We start from the raw sequence: 21,754 nt of genomic DNA on the forward strand, positions 1-21,754 counted from the left end.
CATCATTGGTGCGACCCGGACAACCCGAGTTTCTAACCTTCTGGTCCTTGTTGGCATTGCTCCTTCAGTGATTAGGCGTAAAAACAGGGACCTGGGCACATTATTGTGCACGGTCAGCCATCAAGACAGCTTATTTCACAACTTCATCTCAAAGCCACACCTTAAAACACCAGCTAAAGTCAAGATGCCTCTTCTCTGAAATTGTTGAGCCTGTCAGATGGCACATCATACAGAACCTTTTTAAGGAACAGTGCAACAAGTGGTGCAGAACTCTATTTTGGATTGATGGTGCATTTCTTGGCAGACAACTCAGATCTGTATCCCCTAGTCTCTCTGGATCAGCTCTCATATGTCCCTCAGAACAGCCATATGAACTGAAAGATCCTTCTTCATTACAACAGGATTTGTTGTGGTCACGGTGGTTTAACCTACATCTTTACTACTGGGGATTCTGCCCTGCCCTATGGAGCTCAAGAATAACAATATGCCGTCTGGTTATGGACTGTCCTTTTTATCATTGTGAGGGTGGGTAGATAGGCTTGATGTCTCTGGATGCTGCTGCCATAATAGAGTGGCTACAGCACTTACCCAATATCTAATTCATTATTTGTGGCTGTTAGAAGCCAGATGCCAGAAGAAGTTGGAGAAATGACCGGTCCCTTCAATAGAAGAAGACAGGGGTTCTACTGCTCTGGGATGTGTATCTGAGCCAGTTCTGGTAAGTCAGGGATGGATGGAAGCTCAGAGTGTGAGTGGGCAGTGAAGAAAGTGACTAGTGTGAACTGAAGTGGAGGAAAGATGCAGACGGCAGATGAGGGATGTTGTATGTAGCTTATTGCCCTTCTCTCCAGGCCCGAAGTCTTTGGTTTTCCATTCTTGTCATTATCATTTGTCTGTTTTGACCACACTAAATATCTCTCGTCCCATCAGCAAGTGGTGTCCTGACCACATTTAAACCCACCCCCTTCAGGGGTCCAGTCAGCAATGCAATACAGCTTAATTTTGCACAGTACTTCTCATGCAAACTGTGGTCCAAAATATTCATGGGAGAAATGTGGGGGGAAGAAACTACATGCTCTGAGCAAAGGTAAACATACATATATTAATATATATATTTCAAAATGAGATTGGAAGTGAGGTGGAGAACTGAGGAGGAGAGATATGGGAAGGCTGCTCCTGACAACAGGGGCTGCGGAGAAGAAGGCTCTCACCCCAGCAATGGCCAGATTGCATAGTAGAACAGAGGGGGCAAAAGCGCTCGATTTGGCGTAGAGAAGGAAACAATGTACAGGGCTTCATTTTCCAAACTAGAAGGAAGAGCCCTGCTTGAGTCAGGATTATTGCTGCTGTTTGTATTACTGTAGCATCTAACCACCCCAGTCATGGACCTAGGCACTATACAGGCACAGAACAAAAAGATGGTCTCTGCCCCAAAGATGATCATCCTTCCTATCAATCTCTCTTGATTCTTATAACAGTGCCTGACATCATAGTATTTAAGTGACTATGTCCTGTCCTCTACTCTAGCCTTTGTTCACCACTATCCATAGAGACTGAAGTGACACTTTTTTTGATGGACAAGGAAGGACTGAAAGGTGTGTTTAAATTTTTGTTTTTACCAGAAACTCCTGACTTGTTTCCCTATTTTGCTAGAGGTCTCCTTAGAGAACCTGGAGAAGTGGATTGGGAGCTTTCTTAGTCATTCACTGTTGTGGTTTTTTATCTCGCTCATCACGGTAGTATTTAAGTGCCATCCAGTAGTGCATTGAGCAATGTGACTATGTGTCTGTCACATGTTTGTTTTGTCACCCTCACCCCAGAGGGAGAAGTGTGTTTATGTAAGAGAAGGCAGGTCAAAATGCCTTGCATTTGGAGTGAAAAGTGGCGAGGTTTGTGATGGTCCTTCCTTTTCCATGGGCTTGGACTGCCCTTGGAGAAGGTTCTGCCTCCCACACAGATGAGCTTTACTCTTATTGTTGCGGGTTCCAGTTGTGCCAGAAGAGCAGAGTTGTTGACCGTAGTCTTTGTCCCAGAGCTTTGGTTGTTTTTTTAGATACCTGGGGCCCAGGCCCTGGAGCGCTTTGAAGATAAAGACCAAGACCTTGAACTTGATTTGTAATTCTATGGGAAATCAGTGTAGAGAGCGGAGGATGGGTTTGATATGTCTGAGGGAGCCTGCGTTGCTGAAGAGATGCACTGAAACATTCCTAACTAGTTGGAGTTTCCTAAGCGGTGAAGGCTTCATGATCAGGTACACGGCACTGCTGTAATCAAACTGAGAGGTGACAAAGGCCTGAATAACTGAGGCCAGGTCTTCATCCACCAGGATAGGATGGAGTTTCCTAGCCAAGCAGAGGTGGTAGAAAGCATTACTCATGGATGCTGCTACGTGAGAGTTCAGCATCAGCAAGGGATACAAGAGTACTGCTAGAATACAGACCGAATTGACCAATTGTGGGTATGTATCTTCAACCAACAGAGATTGCACTGTGGGTGCAAGCTCTTCACAGTACTTTCCTATGCCCGCCACAGTCATCTCTGTCTTGCCTGGGTTCAGCTTCTGCCAGCTGTTTTTCATTCGAGAGCTGATTCCATCCAATAATTAGTCCGTCTTGGGGGTAGTGGTGTGGAGGTCTGTGGTGAAGGATTAGTAAAGCTGTGTATTATCTATATATTGCTGGCTCTTGAGTCCATGTAGACTGACCAGTTCATCTAGTGAGGTTGAAAAGAACTAGAGGGGAAATGACATCTCTTCTCTCGTGTTTCCAGCGTGTTTGAGTAAAACTGTGTTTACAAGACAAAAAACAAAAACAAAAAAAAACCCTCTGTGCTCTACACTCAGAATAAATCCATTCCTGTCTCAGTCGTGTTTCACTTTCTTTCTATTTGTGGGATCCTCATCCTGTTAGTTCTGCCATCATCCATCGAGTTTTCTGGGAAAACTGGAGTTGGCAAGACTTGAATTTCTTATGCAAAAAAGAAGCAGAAAAAAACCCTTTCCAGGCCTCCTTTTTTCAGCACAAAGAAGAAAATGGGATTGTGTCCTCTTTTTACTTTCTTCGCAGGCCACCTGTGTATCATTGTCCATCAGGAAAGAGACACCGATATGTAAAGTGGGAAATTCATTTGAAAATACTTTGGTTACAGTTAGCTTTTGAGTCACCCGATGAACGCTATCTTGTTGGAGTCAGACCTTGTTCGAGACACTGGCTGTAGGGGGCAGTGGGGACTTGCTGTTGGAGAATGTTAACCAGTTTCCTACATCCATGAGTGGCTTAATAATCAGAAGAGAAATGGTTTTTAACTTCTAAAAATCAAAAGCAGTTTCCATGATTGTTTTAAACCAATCATTGGTCTTGAGAGAGATCATTTAGCACTAAACCTTTGTGATCCATCTACATAGATCTGTGGAGACAAACATTAAATATTCTTTTAGTGTGCTTCGAAAACTGGGTTGAATTGATTTCCCTAAAACCAGTACTCTCTGTGTACTGCTGGTTTAAACAAGTTCCCTGCCACACATTAATGCCTGTTCAACAATTTTCTCTTTCTCATTCAATAGGCAACTTACTGTAAGTTGGAAAGTTTGAAATGCTGACAACACACAACCCATAGTTCCCTAGCTAACTTTGCTGAATAATCGGAGAGCAGAGTTTGCTTTCACAGCAGAAGAGTTTCTCATGCCAAAAGCTCCATGAGTAAAAGCCAGATCAATTAAGCTACGTATTTCTTAACTTTTTATTTGTGCTGGTCTGTTTGTTTAGTTGACATCTGGTTTCTTTTAAGTTACTATCCAGAGCCTGTCATTCATATTTTGTGGGACACCATGAGTATTCCAACTGTGCTTAGTAAGCAGTGTTTCCAAGTGCCAACAAGAAATGGTCTGATCTAGTCTAGCCACTGAAAGATGTTGCATTTTCTGGAAAATCTACAGTGTTTACGTGAATGGCACCTGGAAGCACAGTTGTAGTTCAAGGTCTTTCCTTATGAACCCTGTTTCGGAGGATGTTCTAGTTAGCTATGCACAGCTATGCATTTTAATGATTAGCAAGTTCATGGTATCTGTCATTGTGCGTAGGAGAGTTGAGTGCTTCTGCAACACATGGAGAGTGAAACTTACTACTGTAGTCTCCTGAGCTCCCTCACAGTAGTACACCAGTGATTCAAATTCTAGTGACCTCACTCTGCTGCTGAGCACATGGGGCAGAGAGGTTGCAGAGGAGAGTCTAGAAGCTAGGGAGAAAATGATTCAGTCATACAGGAAGTGATACTACTTCCTATAAATACAGGTGGTACCCTGTTCCAGGCTGCAGAAGCAGAAAATGCTCTCAAATGAGCTGCACCATGGAAATCTCTTTACCTTCGAGGTGCTCTAGCACTTTCAAGTCTCTCTCCTTTTGTCAGTCAGTCCCTGTCTGGACCACACTACGTGCTGAAACGATTAGTAAAGTTTTCAGCAGCAATGCAGGATGGGAGGATAGAACCTGGAAACAAAGGAAGAATAAGGGAGAGAACAGATGAGGAAGAACAACCCAGAAAGGGGAGGTTGGACTCAGGAAAGATCTTACGAACCTATGCTCCTTGTTCCAGGGGTATTTCTAGATGTTGACAATACTCTTTCAAGTCCTCCATGGTTGGGGAACCAGCCACTTGAAAGATTTCTTCTCCCACCCCCAAATCCTTCCCAGGCATTACAGCAGTGGCTAAGTCATGGTAGTCCCTAGGTGTGTGGACAACTGAGGAGCAGAGGCTGAGAGACTTTGGTGGAGTCTCCTTAGCTGTGCAGCTTGCTCCCTGTGGCTGTCCATTAGAGTTAACGTGTTGGCCTTTTGAGAAGGCTAAATAGCAACCAAGCATTTGCCTGATATGGTCTAAATTATGGAGGCATTTTTCTTTTTCCTGGTGAGTGGATAATTAGGGCAGCATTTTCATTACAGGATATAAACTGGCCATCAGGAAGTTTAGACTTGAAATTAGAAGAAGGTTTCTAACCATCAGAGGAGTGAAGTTATGGAATAGCCTTCTAAGGGGAGCAGTGGAGGCAAAAGACATATCTGGCTTCAAGCCTAAGCTTGATAAGTTTATGGAGGGGATGGTATGATGGGATAGCCTAATTTTGGCAATTAATTTTTGACTATAGATCTTTGACTATTAGCGGTAAATATGCCCAATGGCCTGTGATGGGACACTAGATAGGGTGGGATCTGAGTTACTACAGAGAATTCTTTCCTGGGTGTCTGGCTGGTGAGTCTTGCCCACATGCTCAGGGTTTAGCTGATCGCCATATTTGGGGTCGGGAAGGAATTTTCCTCCAGGGCAGATTGGCAGTGGCTCTAGGTTTTTTTTGCCTTCCTCTGCAGCATGGGGCACGGGTCACTTGCTGGAGGATTCTCTGCACCTTGAAGTCTTTAAACCACAAGTTGAGGACTTAAATAGCTCAGACATAGGTCAGGGGTTTGTTACAAGAGTCGGTGGGTGAGATTCTGTGGCCTGCATTGTGCAGGAGATCAGACTAGAAGATCATAATGGTCCCTTCTGACCTTAAAGTCTATGAAAGGGCTTGATGCAGAGTAGGTTAAAGCTGAATACTTAGCTGAGAGAACTATACAAATGTGTTCATAAGTCAGAGAGAACTGTCCTGAGCATAATAGAGATGGGGATTTTGTGTCATATATGGAGATATACCTATCTCATAGAACTGGAAGGGACCTGAAAGGTCATCGAGTCCAGCCCCCTGTCTTCACTAGCAGGACCAAGTACTGATTTTGCCCTAGATCCCTAAGTGGCCCCCTCAAGGATTGAGTTCACAACCCTGGGTTTAGCAGGCCAATGCTCAAACCACTGAGCTATCCAAGGAACATGATGTTGACTGTGTCCACTACTGCTTTTTGCTGGTTATTGAAGTGAATACCTGAAGGTTAAATGAGAGCAAGTGTAGGACAGAAAAGAAGCAGAGAGATAAGGGTCCTGGGGAAGATTGCAGACTTGTCATTAAAACTTTCCATTGCTATTTCTGTGGCATCCTAGCTGGGCAGGGTACTTTTCAGGAACAGTGTTAATTTACTTAAAAGAATAGGCAATATTGTTAATTAGGAGCCAAACAACCGCTGCTTCCATTTCTCTTTGTTAAGGGAAAACATGCGGATTGTCACTTGATCCCATCCAAAGCAAAGTGTCAAGCCCTGCAGGCATCTTGCCCTAATTCAAACCCTGAATACATTTCAATTTGTTAAAAAGCTTACCTCATTAATACTGCTGTCTGTGTGCTTGGGTAGGATGCGAGAAGAGTGGACAAGGCTTCTCTGCTCCAGCTGGCTCAGTTGGGACTCCCCATAGTGCGCTCCTTTTAAATTTGCATTGGATTGAAATTTGACGCACTTAGCTAGATATGAATTTCTAAAGTGTCTTGGAGAGAGTGCACGGGAGACTGCAGTATTTTGCGGGGGGGATAGAGGGGATGTTGCTAAAGAGCTAGAATCCTAAACACATCTGAAACTGGAATGCTGCAATATCTGTGTTAGATTTTTTTGGTCATAATGGGTCATTCTTCAGAAGGAGCTGTTAACTGTCTGAGTAGGGTCGCTTACTTCTTTAATTAAGCAAGGTAAAAAGCTAAGACAAAAAACTATCCTGACATAACACTCTGGGTTTGAGTTAAAGCCAGGCAAGATATGGACTTCCATCGAAGTGCAAGTTGTCCTTGTACTTTATATTCCACCTTCATTGTGTCTCAGCATCTTAGTGTAGCCGAGCCCTGTCCTATGTTGGACGTTGCAACAAACAGCTGGACATCTGGAGCTTTGCAGCATCTTGCATCCACGCATGACAGCTGTTCCAGGGGGGTTGCCATCATTGATTGTACAGGTTTGCTGCAACACCGGTCGTGAATACATCAGCACTGGTCCAGCTGAATCAGTGCAGGCTACGGTGGCTTCTAGCCAGCATAGATGGGACGCCTCAATCAGTGCAGTTGTATCAGTTGAACAAGATTTCATAAAAATAGGTGCTTGCAGAGTCCCAGCATGCACGGGAATAAGCACAGCTACAAGGAACCCAGTGTGTGGATGCACCAGAATGATTCCATGGGACCTGATCACCCATTTCCAGGATGAGCTGCCCAGGTAGCCATTTTGTGCAATCAGAGTACCTGCAGTGGCTCTCCTGTATGGCTCCTGTTTGCTTCTCTCAGGGCTTGGCTACACTTGCGAGTTAGAGCGCATTAAAGCAGCCCCGGGCACGCTAGCTCACTACCCATCCACACTGGCAAGGCACGTAGAGCGCTCTGACTCCAGGGCCGGAGTGCTCCTGGTACTCCACCTCAGCGAGAAGATTAACACTTGGGGCACATTGGCTGAAACGCTCGGGCATCAGTGTGAACCAGGTGTTGCATTGCTGCGTTCTAATCAGCCTCCGGAAACGTCCCATAATCCCCTTAAGTCAAGTGGCCACTCTTGTCATTGTTTTGGAATCGCTTCAGGAATGCAGATATGCCCTTGAAAGCTCCATTTCTGACAGCGGGCTGCTTATCAGCTCTGAGACAAAGCAACCATTACTGTGGAATGCTGTGTGTGAGAGAGAGAGAGGCGGGGGGGGGGGGGGGGAAGGAAGGGGGGGGTCTGCTGCTATCTGAACTTACAAGACAGCATGCTGACATGCTCTCAGCCCCCCCAAAACCCACTCTCTCTCCCACCACATACACACAACACACTCCCTGTCACACTCCTCCCTCTCCCCCCCCCCATTTGAAAAGCACATTGCAGCCACATGCGTGCTGGGATAGCTACCACAATGCACTGCTCTCTGTGGCCATTGCAAGAGCTGCTAATGTGGCCACACCAGTGCGCTTGCAGTTGTCAGTGTGACAGATTGCAGCACTTTCCCTACTGCGCTCTACGAAGGCTGGTTTAACTCAAAGCGCTCTACATCTGCAAATGTAGCCATGCCCTCAGGTTTTGTCTACACCAGAGGTTTTTAACTCCATTTAACTGTCATTTATGAGTTGTTCCAGGATAAATCACAAACATTTGTGGAGTCTTCACACTAGCATGTATAAGCAAGTTAGTTAATTCAATTTAAAAAACCTCTAGTTCAGACAATCCCCCAGGCCCTGATGAGAGCTCAGAACCACAGGCTGAGCAGAGGCTAGAGTGACTCATTTAACTCATCAACTCTTTTAGGTTTCAGTCATAAATGCTATTTCAGTATGTATCTAGTTTCTCAGGAACTGTATCATTTTTAAAGGAAGAACCAGTGCAGCTGGTCACCAACGACTGGAAAGACTTAGCAGTTTAGTGGTTAGCATTGCCTCACTGATATCTGTACAGAGGACCATGGCGGTGGCTAGGTAAAGCTGTTCAATGTGAATCAAGCTGATCCCTTGCATACCCAATCTGAAGTGCCAGGCACCTAACTGAAGTCAGGGTCTGAACTTGGTCGGTATTAAAACAGCTTCTCTTGCTTTAGTCATGTACATGAATTAGTGGTCTCAGGATGTTCCGGGATAGATGAGACCTTTAGAAGTAAAATGATCATTAGTGAACCACAGTCTGCCTTCCGCTTTCTTTCATAATCTTTAATTCTCAACCACAGTTGTGCCTTAAGGGTTTATTTTTCCTTTCCTCTGCACTGGGTTCTAGAAGTGTATAAAGTACATTAAGCTGCAATCTCCACTGAAAGCAACAACTCAGAAACTGTAGATCTAACGGTGCCTATTTCTTGTTGGCGAGTTTTTGATTAAATGTTGGGGAATGAGCCACAAATGGTGTGCAGCCCTCAGCACTGGAAAGCCCAGGCTTAAGGAGGAACTCTGCAAAAAATGCTGGAGCGCTTACTTTCCAGACTACATGAGAAATAGTAGTCTCCAGTAACCAAGTCTGCCACGGCTTGAATCTGTACCCTTTTTTGGAAGGCAAGAAATTGAGATGCCGAAGTTTCTCCTGGCAACTCTGAATTTTTCAGAATGTTTTTGTCTGCATTGCTGTGGTGCTGCTAATGCGTGTGTTTTATTTTAAACTGCCTTGTTTTGAGGGGGATTAAGCAAAGTCATGGTCTTGGCTTTTGCTCTTACCTCATCCAGAGAAGTGCAAAGGCCCTGTCTCCCAGCTTGTGCAGCTCGGACCTAAAATATGTTAAATCCTGGCTTTAAGGACAAATAGATATTTATGTTATCCAGACCTTAGACATATATATATATTTACACAAAGCACAGTCACCGTGTATACATTGAGCTTTCTAACTGAGGCTCTCCAAATGCTTCACGATGGATAAATCTCTTAGACTCCATGAGCATGGCAGCTATGGTATTTAACCCCATTTTACATATGGGGAAACAAAATCATTTTGTGTCCCGAAGCCTTACCCACCATTATGCAGTCAGTGGTTAGCAAAGCAATGTTAGAGCCGTAATTAAAACTCAGGGTCGCCCTAATCCCCGTTCTGTACCCGTGTCACTAAACCATATTGCCTTCCTGATATATAAAATGCTCAGCGTACATCTTGAAGCCTAAATCTGAATTGATAGGTACTGTGCAGTATTTGTGGAGGTGATCCATACTGAAAAAGTAAATGTGGGAGAGAGGACCCTTTAGGTTGGATAAAATATTTTCATTTGAAATGTCCCTGATTGCTTGCTAGGCCCCCCACACACACACCTTTTGTTTAAAATGGATCAGATGGTCATTCAAGGTTTTGTTTTTCCATCTCCGACATTAAACTTTACAGCTGCTTTCCATAACAATGCAAGTTTCACAGCAAGAGGATTGATCACACACTTAAAGTTACAGTAGGTTCTGTGCTGCACGCTGAATCCCCAACTAAAGAGCTTAAAAGCAGGGCTTTTTAAATTTCTTTGTTGTTGTAATGCTGTGGTTGGATTCATTGCTGAGGTCAGAGCTGTCAGGCTGCAGGGGTAGAAGGCTATATTCCCTATCCTGCCGTGGAAAGTACATGCCAAGAACTTTAATCTCAAGATTAACCAAATTGTTTTTCCATTGTTAGCTATAAACTCTTTCTAAACACTGTCCACGTGTCAGCTGGATCTAGGAACAAGTAATTGAATCACTGAAGCTTCCTTTCTCTGAGCCTTCTCGTCAGTTGTATTGAGAGCTTTTCTGGTTTTCTTTGGACACCACCCCTCTCCATGACGAGTCATCTCTTCACGATCATACAGGAGGTCTCATCCTCTGGGCCTGATTGCCCTCTATGCTTCGTGCTTGGGAGGAAACCAGATTGGATGCATCTCTGGTGGGGAGCATGTAAACGGTGAGGCACTGGCTTTGCATCTTGCATTCATTCGCCTGGGGATCTGGCAGGAGACCCTCTGCCAGAGCTCTGCAGGGAGAGAATGAGCAAGGGAGCCGTACTCCATGACGCATCCCCTGTCTCTGGTACGGAGTATCCAAGTGCATATCTGTACCAAAGCTAATGCTGGTAGTAGCAGCACTAACTTAGGCTCTGCCCTTGCATCTTCCTGGGAGTGTGGAGCTGGTTGGTCAACAGGAAGCCGACTGCTACGGAGGAGGGGATGGTCCAGCTGCTGTGTGTAGAGATCCACACCGAACTCAAAGCCATCTCTGAGTTAAGACTGAGGCCCTAGAATGGGAGTGGCTTCAGAAGAGCCAAGTATGATTATTTGTATAGTGTAAGTTCATGTGATGCTTTAAACAACTCAAATGACAGGCCTTCAGTCTAACTCGGATGTAACGGAGTGGTACAAAGTGGGAGTTCTGATGGCGAGCGGTCAGGAGATAATCAGATTATCGTACATGCATCTCGTCAGCTCTTTCATGTGTATCGAATATAGGAAAGTTTGGAGCCAGTGTTGGGAGCCACGGCCAAGGATGGGGGTTGGCCCTGGGAGTCTGGCCAAAAGCCGTGAGTCACAAGGGAGGGATCTGAAGGAGAGTGAGCTGCATAGTTCGGGGGATCAGGGAGATTGTTCCAGGCTTTGTAGGGGGTATGAGAAAATCAAATTAATTAAAAAGCAACGAGATAAAGCTCAGCAGAACAAATAACAATGAGCACCTGGGCTGCAATGAAAATAGGCAAGGATAAGGGTATTGGAGGGAAATCCGTGTGCTTTAGAAAGATATCCCCTTCTGCCTCTCCTGAGATCGGTTGCATAGAACCTCACCCTGTTGTCTAGCTCTGTTTCCAGCGGGGGTTACAGACACAGCTTTCAGATTTAAAACAGCCTCCATCTTAAAGATTCAGCCAGGGGAACTCGCTTTGCTTCAGGAATGCTTCCAGTGCACCTTAGCAAGACAGCATTTCCGGGGCCAGATAGTAACTAGCCAGAGACAGATACCAAAGATAGGGGAGGGGGAGAGGAAGCCCCCTGGGGCCCAGAGGCAGTGACGGAATTGGAAGCCCAGTGTTCTCTGCTCTCCTCCTTTCTCCTGCCAAGATGTTATCCCTGGAAACTTGGCTAGCAGGTGACTGTTAAATCTGAAGGTTTCTTTTGTCCAGCCCCCTGCTCTGTCTAGCTGGTGTAAGAGGTAGAGGCACCACCACTCTGACTTGCTCTTCAGACACCCTCTTAGGAAGGGGGGTGGTTAACTCTTTAGTGTCTAGACTCTAGTTGCTCTGCTCCCTGCTCAGCCTGGATGAGATGGGGAGTGGACTGCTGAATTTCCAGAATTGTTTTGGCCTTGGGACTAACAATTAAAATGGGAGTTATGGACTGATAAGAGCAGATAGACCCATTCATGTGGTTTATTAAATAAAACAAAAAATCCACAAGCCAGAGAACGAAAAACATGAAAAGTTATAGAAAGATTCTGACTCCAGGGACCCAGACTGCTTCAGACATCAGACAAAGATCTGCTCGGTGTGGGGTAGATATCCAGGTGTAAATGCAAGTCAGGTGTATCTAGTGCTGTTGGGTTCTACCCCTGTTTTCTTACGTGCTAGTGGTGGTTGCTTGGTGGTAGTGACACAGCTTGGTAATGTTATTTAAAGTAGCCATTGTAATCTTGGTGTAAGGTGTCCGATTGCCAGCTCTGGAGACTGAACCTTCTTTCTGTGGGACAGGAGGCAGCACAGGAAGTCAAGGCAAGGTTTTTAAAGCTATATAGGCATCTAGTGGGATTTTCAAAAGCACCACAATGGGGAGCTAGGCGCTCAGTGTGATTTTTCAACCCTTGTTGTGGGAGTTAGGCTCCTAGATGCTTTTGAAAATCCCACTAGGTGCCTATCTGTGTCTTGAGGCACCTAAATACCTTTAAAAATCTGGCCCAGGCTGCCTTTCATGCTGCTAATGTGTCTCGTCCCTGGTGGGGTGGGCCCACCTATAGGTTTGGCAAGTAGTTCGGTCTCTATGGCCCACCCAGGCCTTTGGCTCTCTGAGGAGGCTGCCATTGGAGAGGCCAGATGTGGTGACTTTGGGATGTGGACACCAGTGCACTAAGAGTGGCACTAAGACCCCCCACCCACCCGCCAAGCTCATTGCTCATAGGCCACTGGACAGACATGAGGGGAGAGACAATTTCAGATGACTGCTGATTTGGGCCAGATTCTAGCTGAAGAGCAGCTCTACAATCCGTTGAAGTTCCACCTTGGATTCTGTACCCTGTGATGGGCACACCTGAGCAGAGCCAGGCCAGCATAGCTCTGAGTATGCACTCAAGCCAACCCTTATTAAAATTCACTGGGGTTTGGGCTTGAACTGTTCGTGCACCTGAAGGTGAGGGAAGCTCATTCAGAATTGCTCTGGCTTTCCCCAGCTCACTTCCCCAGTCGTCCGTGATCAGTTTGCGAAGGCGCTCAGGGCATTTGTACTTTTTATTGTGTAAATATGGAATAGTTTTTGAGTTACAGAAGTAGCGATAAATAAATCCAAGCTCAGGAGACCACAGCCTGGGTTTCTTTTCTCTGATTTAAAATCTGTTCAGTGACGTATAGTTTCACTACATTTTCCAGCCAGTTGTAAACCCTCAGCCTTGGGGAGAATGTGAAGGCATTGCCAAGTTTGAGCAAGGACTATTGATTGGCAAGCGGGCAGCATAGGGCAAAGAGACCCCTCATTAAGCTAGAGAGGGAGCCGCAGGCACTGCTCCTACAGCCAGTGTCTTAGGCTAAAAAGTTTGGGATCCACTGGTGTAGCATCAATATTTCTGACTCTGTAGTGCTGTAGCCCAGTGTCGAAACAGATCACGAGTTCCCCTCCAATTCCATTCAAGTGTAGCCTGCAGGTGCTGGCTCTGGAAGGGCCAGGTTCACAAAAGGGAAGGGTAATTTACATCTGCCTTCCCTCTGGGAGGAGAGGGAGTTCCAGGCATTTATTCCACATCCCTTCCCATGTGGTTGAGGGTGGGCAGCTTTAGTGGGTCAGTGGTGTGTAAGATTTTATAGGTGCCCTGCTGTTTGAAGCTGGTACGGTGATGTGCAGAATGGGGCCATGCTGCAGCTGTTCAGGTCACGCCTCCTTTCGTTGTGCCCTAATGGAGTGGAGATGGTGACTACTCTCTGTTGCTGCCAACTTCTCTCCCAGGTGGCCTTTGCACCTCCAGAGCTCCCTAGGTGGATTTCCACCAGCAAAAACCTGAGCTCAATCTGTCCAAAAGGAAAAATGAGGGATTCTAGACTGACCACCTGCTGTGTGTATCCACTTCCGGCAGCGCTGTTGTATTAATTTTATTCATCTGATTGGTGACAGTTTGAGAGATGTTCCCTTGGAAGTGGTTGCATAAATCCAGGCTGCTGCTTTTTTTGCAATTGTGTGTAAAAATACTTTCACCTATGTGTTCCCTTCCAGCCTTCACTGGAAATATGGACTCTCTGTTTTATCAGCTGATTATCTTCAGCATCCAAGTTCTGTGAACCTTTCTTGATGCAAATGAGCAGTATGAGCTCTAGGGCATAGTGCTCCTGTGTTATTTATGCAAATCTCCCACTACCTTGGAAGTAATTTCTTAAATCTATTACCATGCTGTTGATTAAAAATGAGAAACAATTTGTCAGTGACAGGACGTAATTTAGTTTTAGTCTCGCCTGATTATAACATTGTAAACATGTTTATTTCCAGAGATAAAAACCACAGTGGTGTACCCAGCCACCGAGAAACACCTTCAGAAATATCTGCGCCAAGAGGTGTATCTCATCCGCGAGACTGGGGAGGATTACAAGAACATTACGCTGCCCTTTATACAATCCCAGAGCTTCAGCATCCAGGTACGGTAGGTTCTTGCCTCTGTGGCCCAGTATTATCTGGGGCATCCAGCTGTTTTCCTAAGACTGTCTGTGAGGGTGAGCCTTTTGGACAGTGGCATAATCCCCTAATTTCTAGTTTGTGTGGCACTGGCTGCTGAGTTTGAATAAATAAGACCAGATTCCAGTCTGGATGGGATTGGTGTAGATTTGGAGTAACTCTGAAGTTAAGGAGGGGGAAAAGGTTGATACACCCAAGACCTTGCAGTACTGGTTGGCTGCTTGGCAGTTTGTCAGACGACATATGTTCAACCCAGATTTGGTTGCCCTTGGCTTCTAATCCAGAGAATTTTTCCCTAGCTTGGTAGCTAGCTTGGTAGCTACCTTGAATTTGAAATTTCTGTATACTCTCTCTCTCTCTTAATAACTTCTGATGTCTCTTTCTCACCATCTTGCTAGCTGTGCATATGGGAGCACATATCGTTGATGATGTTTAAAATTGCAAAGTGTGAGACAAACTTAATGATGTTACAGCAGATGTCCCATCGTGCTCTTCAGATAAACAAACTAGAAATAAAAAGTTGTCTTCGAGCCAAATATCTACATGAAAACTTGAGTTTGTGGGAGTTTTAGGAGCAGAAGCAGCACTCTGGCAATCTGCTGCCTTTGTCAGCTTGCGCTGATATGCACAGGCGAGCTCTTGAAAATATCAGATCATGAGCTCCTCTACTCGCAGGATCAGATCCTGGCAGGCTCAGCGCAAGGGTAGAAAAATTGTGATCTCTCCTCCCTTCTGGCCACCTTCCCCATTTTCCCTCTTATTACTCCCTCCTCCTTCACCTCCCATCATTGTTACAAAAGTTTCTCATCTGTTCTTCTCCAACTTCTCCACCCGCCTCATTGATCCCATCCCATCTCCTGATCTCCCTAAACTCCACTCTCATCCCCAACCTCCACTTTAACCTCCCACTCCCCTCTGGTTCTTTCCCTTCACAGTGCAAATATACACATTTTTCTCCCATCTTTCAAAAAACCGAACCACACCCTTAGCCTCTCTTGCCTCTTCAGCTATTTCCATCTCCCAGCTCACTGAACACGCTGTCTGTAATTCCCTGTCTGGAGTTCCTCTCCTCCGATTCCAATCTAGGCCCTCTGCAATCCAGCTCCTTCCCTCTTCACCCCTCTAATCAAACTTGCTAATGCCGGCTTCCGGGCCAAAGCTCAGAACCAATATTCTATCCTCCTCCTCCTTGACTTGTCAGCTGTTTATGATACCATTGACATGCTTTTCTTCTTGATATTTTGTTCTCCTTTGGCTTTCTTGACTCTGTCCTCTCCCAGTTCTCATCCTTCTCTACTCCCCCCTTCAGTGTGTCCTTTGCAGGATCCTCCTCATCCCCCTCCAGCTTTCAGGTTCGGGGAAGGTTTCACAGGGCTCTGTCCTTGGTCTCTTCTCTTCTGCCTCTGCACCTGATCTCTGGGTAATCTCATCTGCAAACTTAAATTCAACTATTGTCTCTGTCGATGACTCTCACATCTGCTTCTCTGTGCTGGGTTTCTCTCCCTGTGTCTAAACTCAAACCTTGCCCTGTATCTCTGACATGTTCTTGTGGATGTCCAGCCGTCAGCTTAAGCTCAATGTAGCTAAGTCCAAGCCCGGATCTACGCTACAAACTGACGTCGGTATAACTGTGTTGCTCAGGAATGTGGAAAATCCACACCCCTGAGCGCAGTTATTACTGACCTAACTCCCTCCGTAGACAGCACTATGTTGACAGGAGGGCTTCTCCCGTTGACACAGCTACCACCTCTTGGGGAGGTGGGGTCCCTACACCAGTGGGAGAAACTCTCCCATCAGTGTAAGTAGCATCTTCACTAAGCGCTACAGCACTGTAAGTGTTGATAAGCCCTGAGCTCTTAATCTTTCCCTCTAAGCCCTCTCCCCTACCTCCTTTCATAGTCACCATGGACACCACCATCATGCTCCCTGTCGCTCAAGACCAGAACCTAGGCCTCATCTTCATCTTAACCTGGATGTGAGGCTCTAGAGAGGGCTATGTGTAAGTCTTGCCCATTCTGCCTGCATAATACTGGTGTAAACATCGCCCCTCTCTTTGCAAATCTCCACGGCTTCCTCTTTCGCCAGCATACCAAACACAAACGACTTGTCTTCTCTCTAAGGCCCTTTCCTTAAAACTCTCCTTGCCTGTGATGCCTACAAAAAACTTGACAATGGTTAGGCTGCTGGTATTCTGAAACCACTTCCCATCATATTGACTGATATTGCCTCACTGTTTCCTTGTACTCCCCTCTATCCAGCTGTTGTCCCTTGTCCCTGACCTAAAGAGCTTACAGCCTATCTTCTTGTTCTGTGTTTGTACAGCGCCTAGCACTGTCTGGTCCTGATCTGTGCTCCCAGTGCAATAAGAATAATAACTGAGTGCTTGAAGTTTACTGTGTCCGGCTCTTTCAGATGAGGCCCTAAACACCTGTGCTGTGGCTGGACAGTGAAATCCCCCTGACCCTTTTCAGGAGACAGGGTTTGCTGTGATGGCCTGTCCAAAATCTCTCATCATCCCTCCAGTGAGGTAGTTTGCTGCCTGGTTTGTTTCTGGGGATCTTTCGGAAAGAAAAGCGTTTCAGAAACGTGAGGCATTGTAATCCTTCTCCCTGATTTACTTCATCGCAACACATTGTTAATCCTTTATGTTACTATTTCGAAACAAGCTCTTAACCTCCGAGTTTCTAATTTACTATTAGAATATTTCGTGTGGAAAAATTCAGTTCTGTGCTAGGATGATGGTCACCAGAGGCAGAGAAATACTCTCTTGAATATCCACAAACCCACCACTTTGGATGGTTTCTTTCTCTTTAGATTTCTTTTTTTGTGTGTGTGTGTCACTTTGGAGCAAGGGGTTTGTTCTCCTTTCTTACTTGCCTTCTGACTGAACAGCTCCACTTGCCATCACACTTCTGAGCTTCGCAGGGTCGAGGAAAACAGTTCTACTAGTCTGCTGGGACCAACTTATGCTGATTGCACAGAAGTAGGAGTAATTATTCCGGAAATGCAACATTGACTCTAATTAGGTAATATTTGCGTGGGGCTTTGAAAAGTGCATTAAAAGTGATGATAGTAATTAACTTCTGTCTAATCTGAACAGCAGCTGGTATAAAATCAAAACCAGCCCCCAATCCAAACGGTACCTAACCCTCTTTGCTGCAGCCTCCTTGTGTTTTCCTTTGTGAAGTTGCCTGGGCTGATTCTCGAAGAGGGAGTTGCATGCCTTGCTGTAGGACCACAGGTGAGGGTCCACTGAGGCAATACGTTAGAGAGGGGTTATTTCTAAAGCCGTGGTTCCCAAACAGGTTCGTGAACCCCTGGGGGTTTGCAAAATGTTACAGGGGGTTCTCGAGGAAAAAATTCCCTTATGGTGGGCAGAGCTGTCCCTGGGGGCCCTGTGCAGCAAAGGGCCAGCAGCCCGGGGCCCCTGGACTTCCAAGAGCTAAGCAGATCAAAACAAGTATATCGATCACACTGAGAAGATTTAAACTTCAGGACTCCTTATAAGAAATGGAAAGGGAGGTAGATATTTTTTGCTGTTTTTAAAATTAAATAGGCAGCTTGTTTTGTTTTTAAAATTATTATGAAGAACAAGTTTAAGCTTTGTTGTAACGTGCGTTGTTTCCCTGGACTGCTCAAGACCCGAATGCTTGTGTAGGAGGAACTCTTTGAGTTGGCTTTTTAAATACCTTCTGTGCTGTTTCACATCGGATACTCCTTGGTGAAACATAGGAGCCTTGTCTTATAACAGGCTTATTCAAAGTGATACAAGCTACGGAAGTGAGATCTTGGAAGAGTGTTGCTGTTTTCATAATGTAATAAAAATACTGTAATGATATTTATTAATTATTAATAAATAGTGTGTAATAAGCATGACATAAAAACAAATGTTATATTTCCAAGATCACTGCTTTTATAAATTATACTCAGGTAAAGGAGAAAATCCCTGGAAATATTCATTTTTAGAAGGGGGTTCGCAAGACTTGACATTTTAGTGAATGGGGTTCACAGGTTGGTAAAGTTTGGGACCCACTGCTCTAAAGTGCTGATCTCTCATTGGGATGTTGAGGCTCTATCAGTGTCCTGGTACCCAGGGCAGCCAGGGGTGTTGTCCACATTTCTCTACTACCCTACGCAGCACTGAAGCGGTTAAGAACAGGGTAGCTGTTGTGATGTTTGTTTTCTAATCATTTACAGCTGAACATGGTTGGGCTTCTTTGCATCTAGTGAGAGAGGCCACTTTGCAGGCTGCAATGTGCTCTCAATTACTCTCCTGTCTCATATCCTTTTGTTTGCTACAGTTTTCAGCTCTCATGCCAGCATCATCAAACTGCAGCACCAATCATATGCAATAGGCCTTTATTAGCTGGGAGAAAACAAGAGGATGTTTGTGTAGATTATTGTAACTTTCTAAAGCAAACATTTTTCTCCATGTCTTTGCTCTGACAACTGTAAGCGTCCGGACTTGTCTGCTGTTGGCACTAGACTAGAATGAACCCTCTCTGTTGTGACTGTATGAACTGTATATATTCCAGTCTCCGCTCGTGAATTGTGCTATCCTCCTGGGAAAGCAGCGTAACCAAGGCACCTCTGATGGTCTATCTCAGGTAAACTGGGAGAGGTCTCCCAACGTAGTTTTATAATATACCCTAGCCATCCACTTTTGATACTGCAGTCTCTCATCCTCTTCTTCCTCTTGTTGAAACCAGCAGAGCAGACAAAATAAGAAGGGTGTAAAAAAATTAAGATGAAACAAGACACACACACACACTAAGGGAAAGAAAAGCATAGCCAAGGGAGAAAATGCAGCTTCTGTCTCTTGATGCTCTCACTTGCAGTCTCACTGCTGGAGAAACACAGGTACAGCACATGGGTCTTCTCAACCACTCCAAGATCTGGCAAACTTGTACCAGCCTCAGGCTGCGTAGGCATTGTTTTTACTTGCCTTTCCAGTCACAGGGTCAGTGTGTTGCAAAATATGCAGTTTTGGCTGGCTAAGCCAGACTCTTATTAAACAGGAGGCAAAAAAGAGAGTGATTGGAAAGAGAAGAAATAAAACGGAGAAGGAAAATGACACATGAAAGAGCGGGCGACAGCAGGATCCCAAGTCTCTCATGCCAGGTGGTATTTGGGATTTAGCTAGAGCCATTGGAGGTGGCGATGATCCTTGTGTCGCTGTCTGTGGCCCAGTCGGGAAAGACACTTTTCAAGATCAGGATGATGAAGGTCCAGGAGTGTCATAGTGGATCCTGGGGCCCCAGAAGTTGCTGGGGGTGGCAGCCATGATGCCAAAACTCGCTTCGTTTGGTTCACCCGTTTCTGGGCAGCCTCTAGGATTTTTTAAGGCCCTGAAAAAGGAATGGTGGGCGGAATAGCCCATCCCCTCATTATTTTGTCCAGCACTTAGGCCTAATTTCCATACACAACAAATTTTGGTCCATTGATTTCTGATCCCACACTCCTTCTGTGTACCAGGGTGATCTTCATGCAGTCCTTGAGTTATATCGGCAAACCTTTTTGTTTGGACTAACGGAGTTTCCCTTTTGTACTTTTCCCCAGCACCAATTGTTATCGGTGATTGGAACGGTGATTTTATAAACTTGTAGCCATTTTCCCACAGCTGGACTCACAATTGGGGTAGGCCTGTCAGGCCCCAATTATTACAACAGTGCTATTCTCAGCTCTGACTTGCTTTCAGTCTTGGGAGGTCCCATCACTTCTGTGTGCCTCCGTTTCCTCCTCTATAAAATGGGGATAATGCCTCACTGGCAGAGGTTGAGATGCCGGTGCTGAGATCTATGGTCCTTGTATAAAACGCAATAGAAGGGCATGGTGGTATCTTCTCTGCTAGGATCTAAGTTTTTTTTTAGCTCCCTCTTCTCAGTAAGGTGGCTGCTCAGCTGTAGTTGTGAGGAGGAGGTGTTTTCAAATGCAGTTCACATTTTATTAACCGTGGAATTAGCCCCATGGCGTGTTGACTGGGAAATGGGAGGAAGGATGGGGCTCAGCAAATACCACCATGTGTCCCATTATCAATTTCCGGGGACTGCAGGGAACCTCAGCCCTTGGTGGATCATAGAATCATAGGACTGGAAGGGACCTCAAAAGGTCATCTAGTCCAATCCCCTGCACTCAAGGCAGGACTATGTAATAACTAGACCATCCCTGACAGGTGTTTGTCTAACCTGTTCTTAAAAAACTCCAATGATGGAGATTCCACAACCTTCCTAGGTAATTTGTTCCAGTGCTTAGCTACCCTGACAGTTAGGAAGTTTTTCCTAATGTCCAACCTAAACCTCCCTTGCTGCAATTTAAGCTTCTTGTCCTGTCCTCAGAGGTTAACAAGAACAGGTTTTTGCCCTCCTCCTTGTAACAACCTTTTATGCACTTGAAAATTGTTATCATGTCCGCTCTCAGTCTTCTCTGCTCCAGACTAAACAAACCCAGTTTTTTCAATATTTCCTCATAGGTCATGTTTTCTAGACCTTTAATCATTTTTGTTGCTGTCCTCTGGACTTTTTCCAATTTGTCCACATCTTTCCTGAAATCTGGCACCCAGAACTGTGCACAGTACTCCAGTTGAGACCTTATCAGTGCGGAGAAGAATGAAAGAATTACTTCTCATGTCTTGCTTACAACGCTCCTGCTAATACATCCCAGAATGATGTTTGCTTTTTTTGCAAGTGTTACACTGTTGACTCATATTTAGCTTGTGATCCATTATAACCCCCAGATCCCTTTCCGCAGTACTCCTTCCTAGGCAAAAAGAACAGGAGTACTTGTGGCACCTTAGAGACTAACACATTTATTTGAGCATAAGCTTTTGTGGGCTACAGCCCACTTCATCGGATGCAGAGACTGGAATCTTCCTAGGCAGTCATTTCCCATTTTGTGTGTGTGCAATTGATTGTTCCTTCCTTAGTGAGTACTTTGCGATTTATAGAATCATAGAAGATTAGGGTTGGAAGAGACCTCAGGAGGTCATCTAGCCCAACCCCCTGCTCAAAGCAGGACCAACCCCAACTAAATCATCCCAGCCAGAGCTTTGTCAAGCTGGGCCTTAAAAACCTCTTTGTCCTTGTTGATTTCATCTTATTTACTTCAGAACATTTCTACAGTATGTCCAGATTGTTTTGAATTTTAATCCTATCCTCCAAAGCACTTTGAACCCCTCCCAGCTTGGTATCATCTGCAAACTTTATAAGTGTACTCTCTATGCCATTATCCAAATCACTGATGAAGATATTGACCAGAACCGGACCCAGGACCGATCCTTGCGGGACCCCATTCAATATGCCCTCCCAGCTGGACTGTGAACCATTGATAATTGCTCTTTGGGAATGATTTTATAACCAGTTGTGCACCCACCTTCTAGTAGCTCCATCTAGACTGTATTTCCCTAGTTTGTTTATGAGGTCATGCGAGACAGTATCAAAAGCCTTAATAAAGTCAAGATCCCTGCTTCACTAGCTCTGCCTCTGAGCTGAATCTTGCTGTGATGAGATCCCAGCTCCCTTTTTAAAGCACTGTTCTTATTACAGATTATTT

At 45.2% G+C, this 21,754-nt stretch overlaps 1 protein-coding gene across 1 annotated transcript in view; it reads left to right on the forward strand.

Moving 5' to 3' along the window:
* The window catches only part of DCPS (decapping enzyme, scavenger), a 55,229-nt gene that overhangs the window by 19,708 nt on the left and 13,767 nt on the right, over window positions 1-21,754 (forward strand). The window contains exon 3 of the mRNA XM_065417169.1: window positions 14,024-14,169. Within this exon, the coding sequence (XP_065273241.1) occupies window positions 14,024-14,169 (146 nt within the window). The remainder of the gene's footprint in view (window positions 1-14,023; window positions 14,170-21,754) is intronic.

The sequence above is a fragment of the Emys orbicularis genome, chromosome 15 (genome assembly GCF_028017835.1).
Source record: "Emys orbicularis isolate rEmyOrb1 chromosome 15, rEmyOrb1.hap1, whole genome shotgun sequence".
Classification (NCBI taxonomy): domain Eukaryota; kingdom Metazoa; phylum Chordata; order Testudines; family Emydidae; genus Emys; species Emys orbicularis.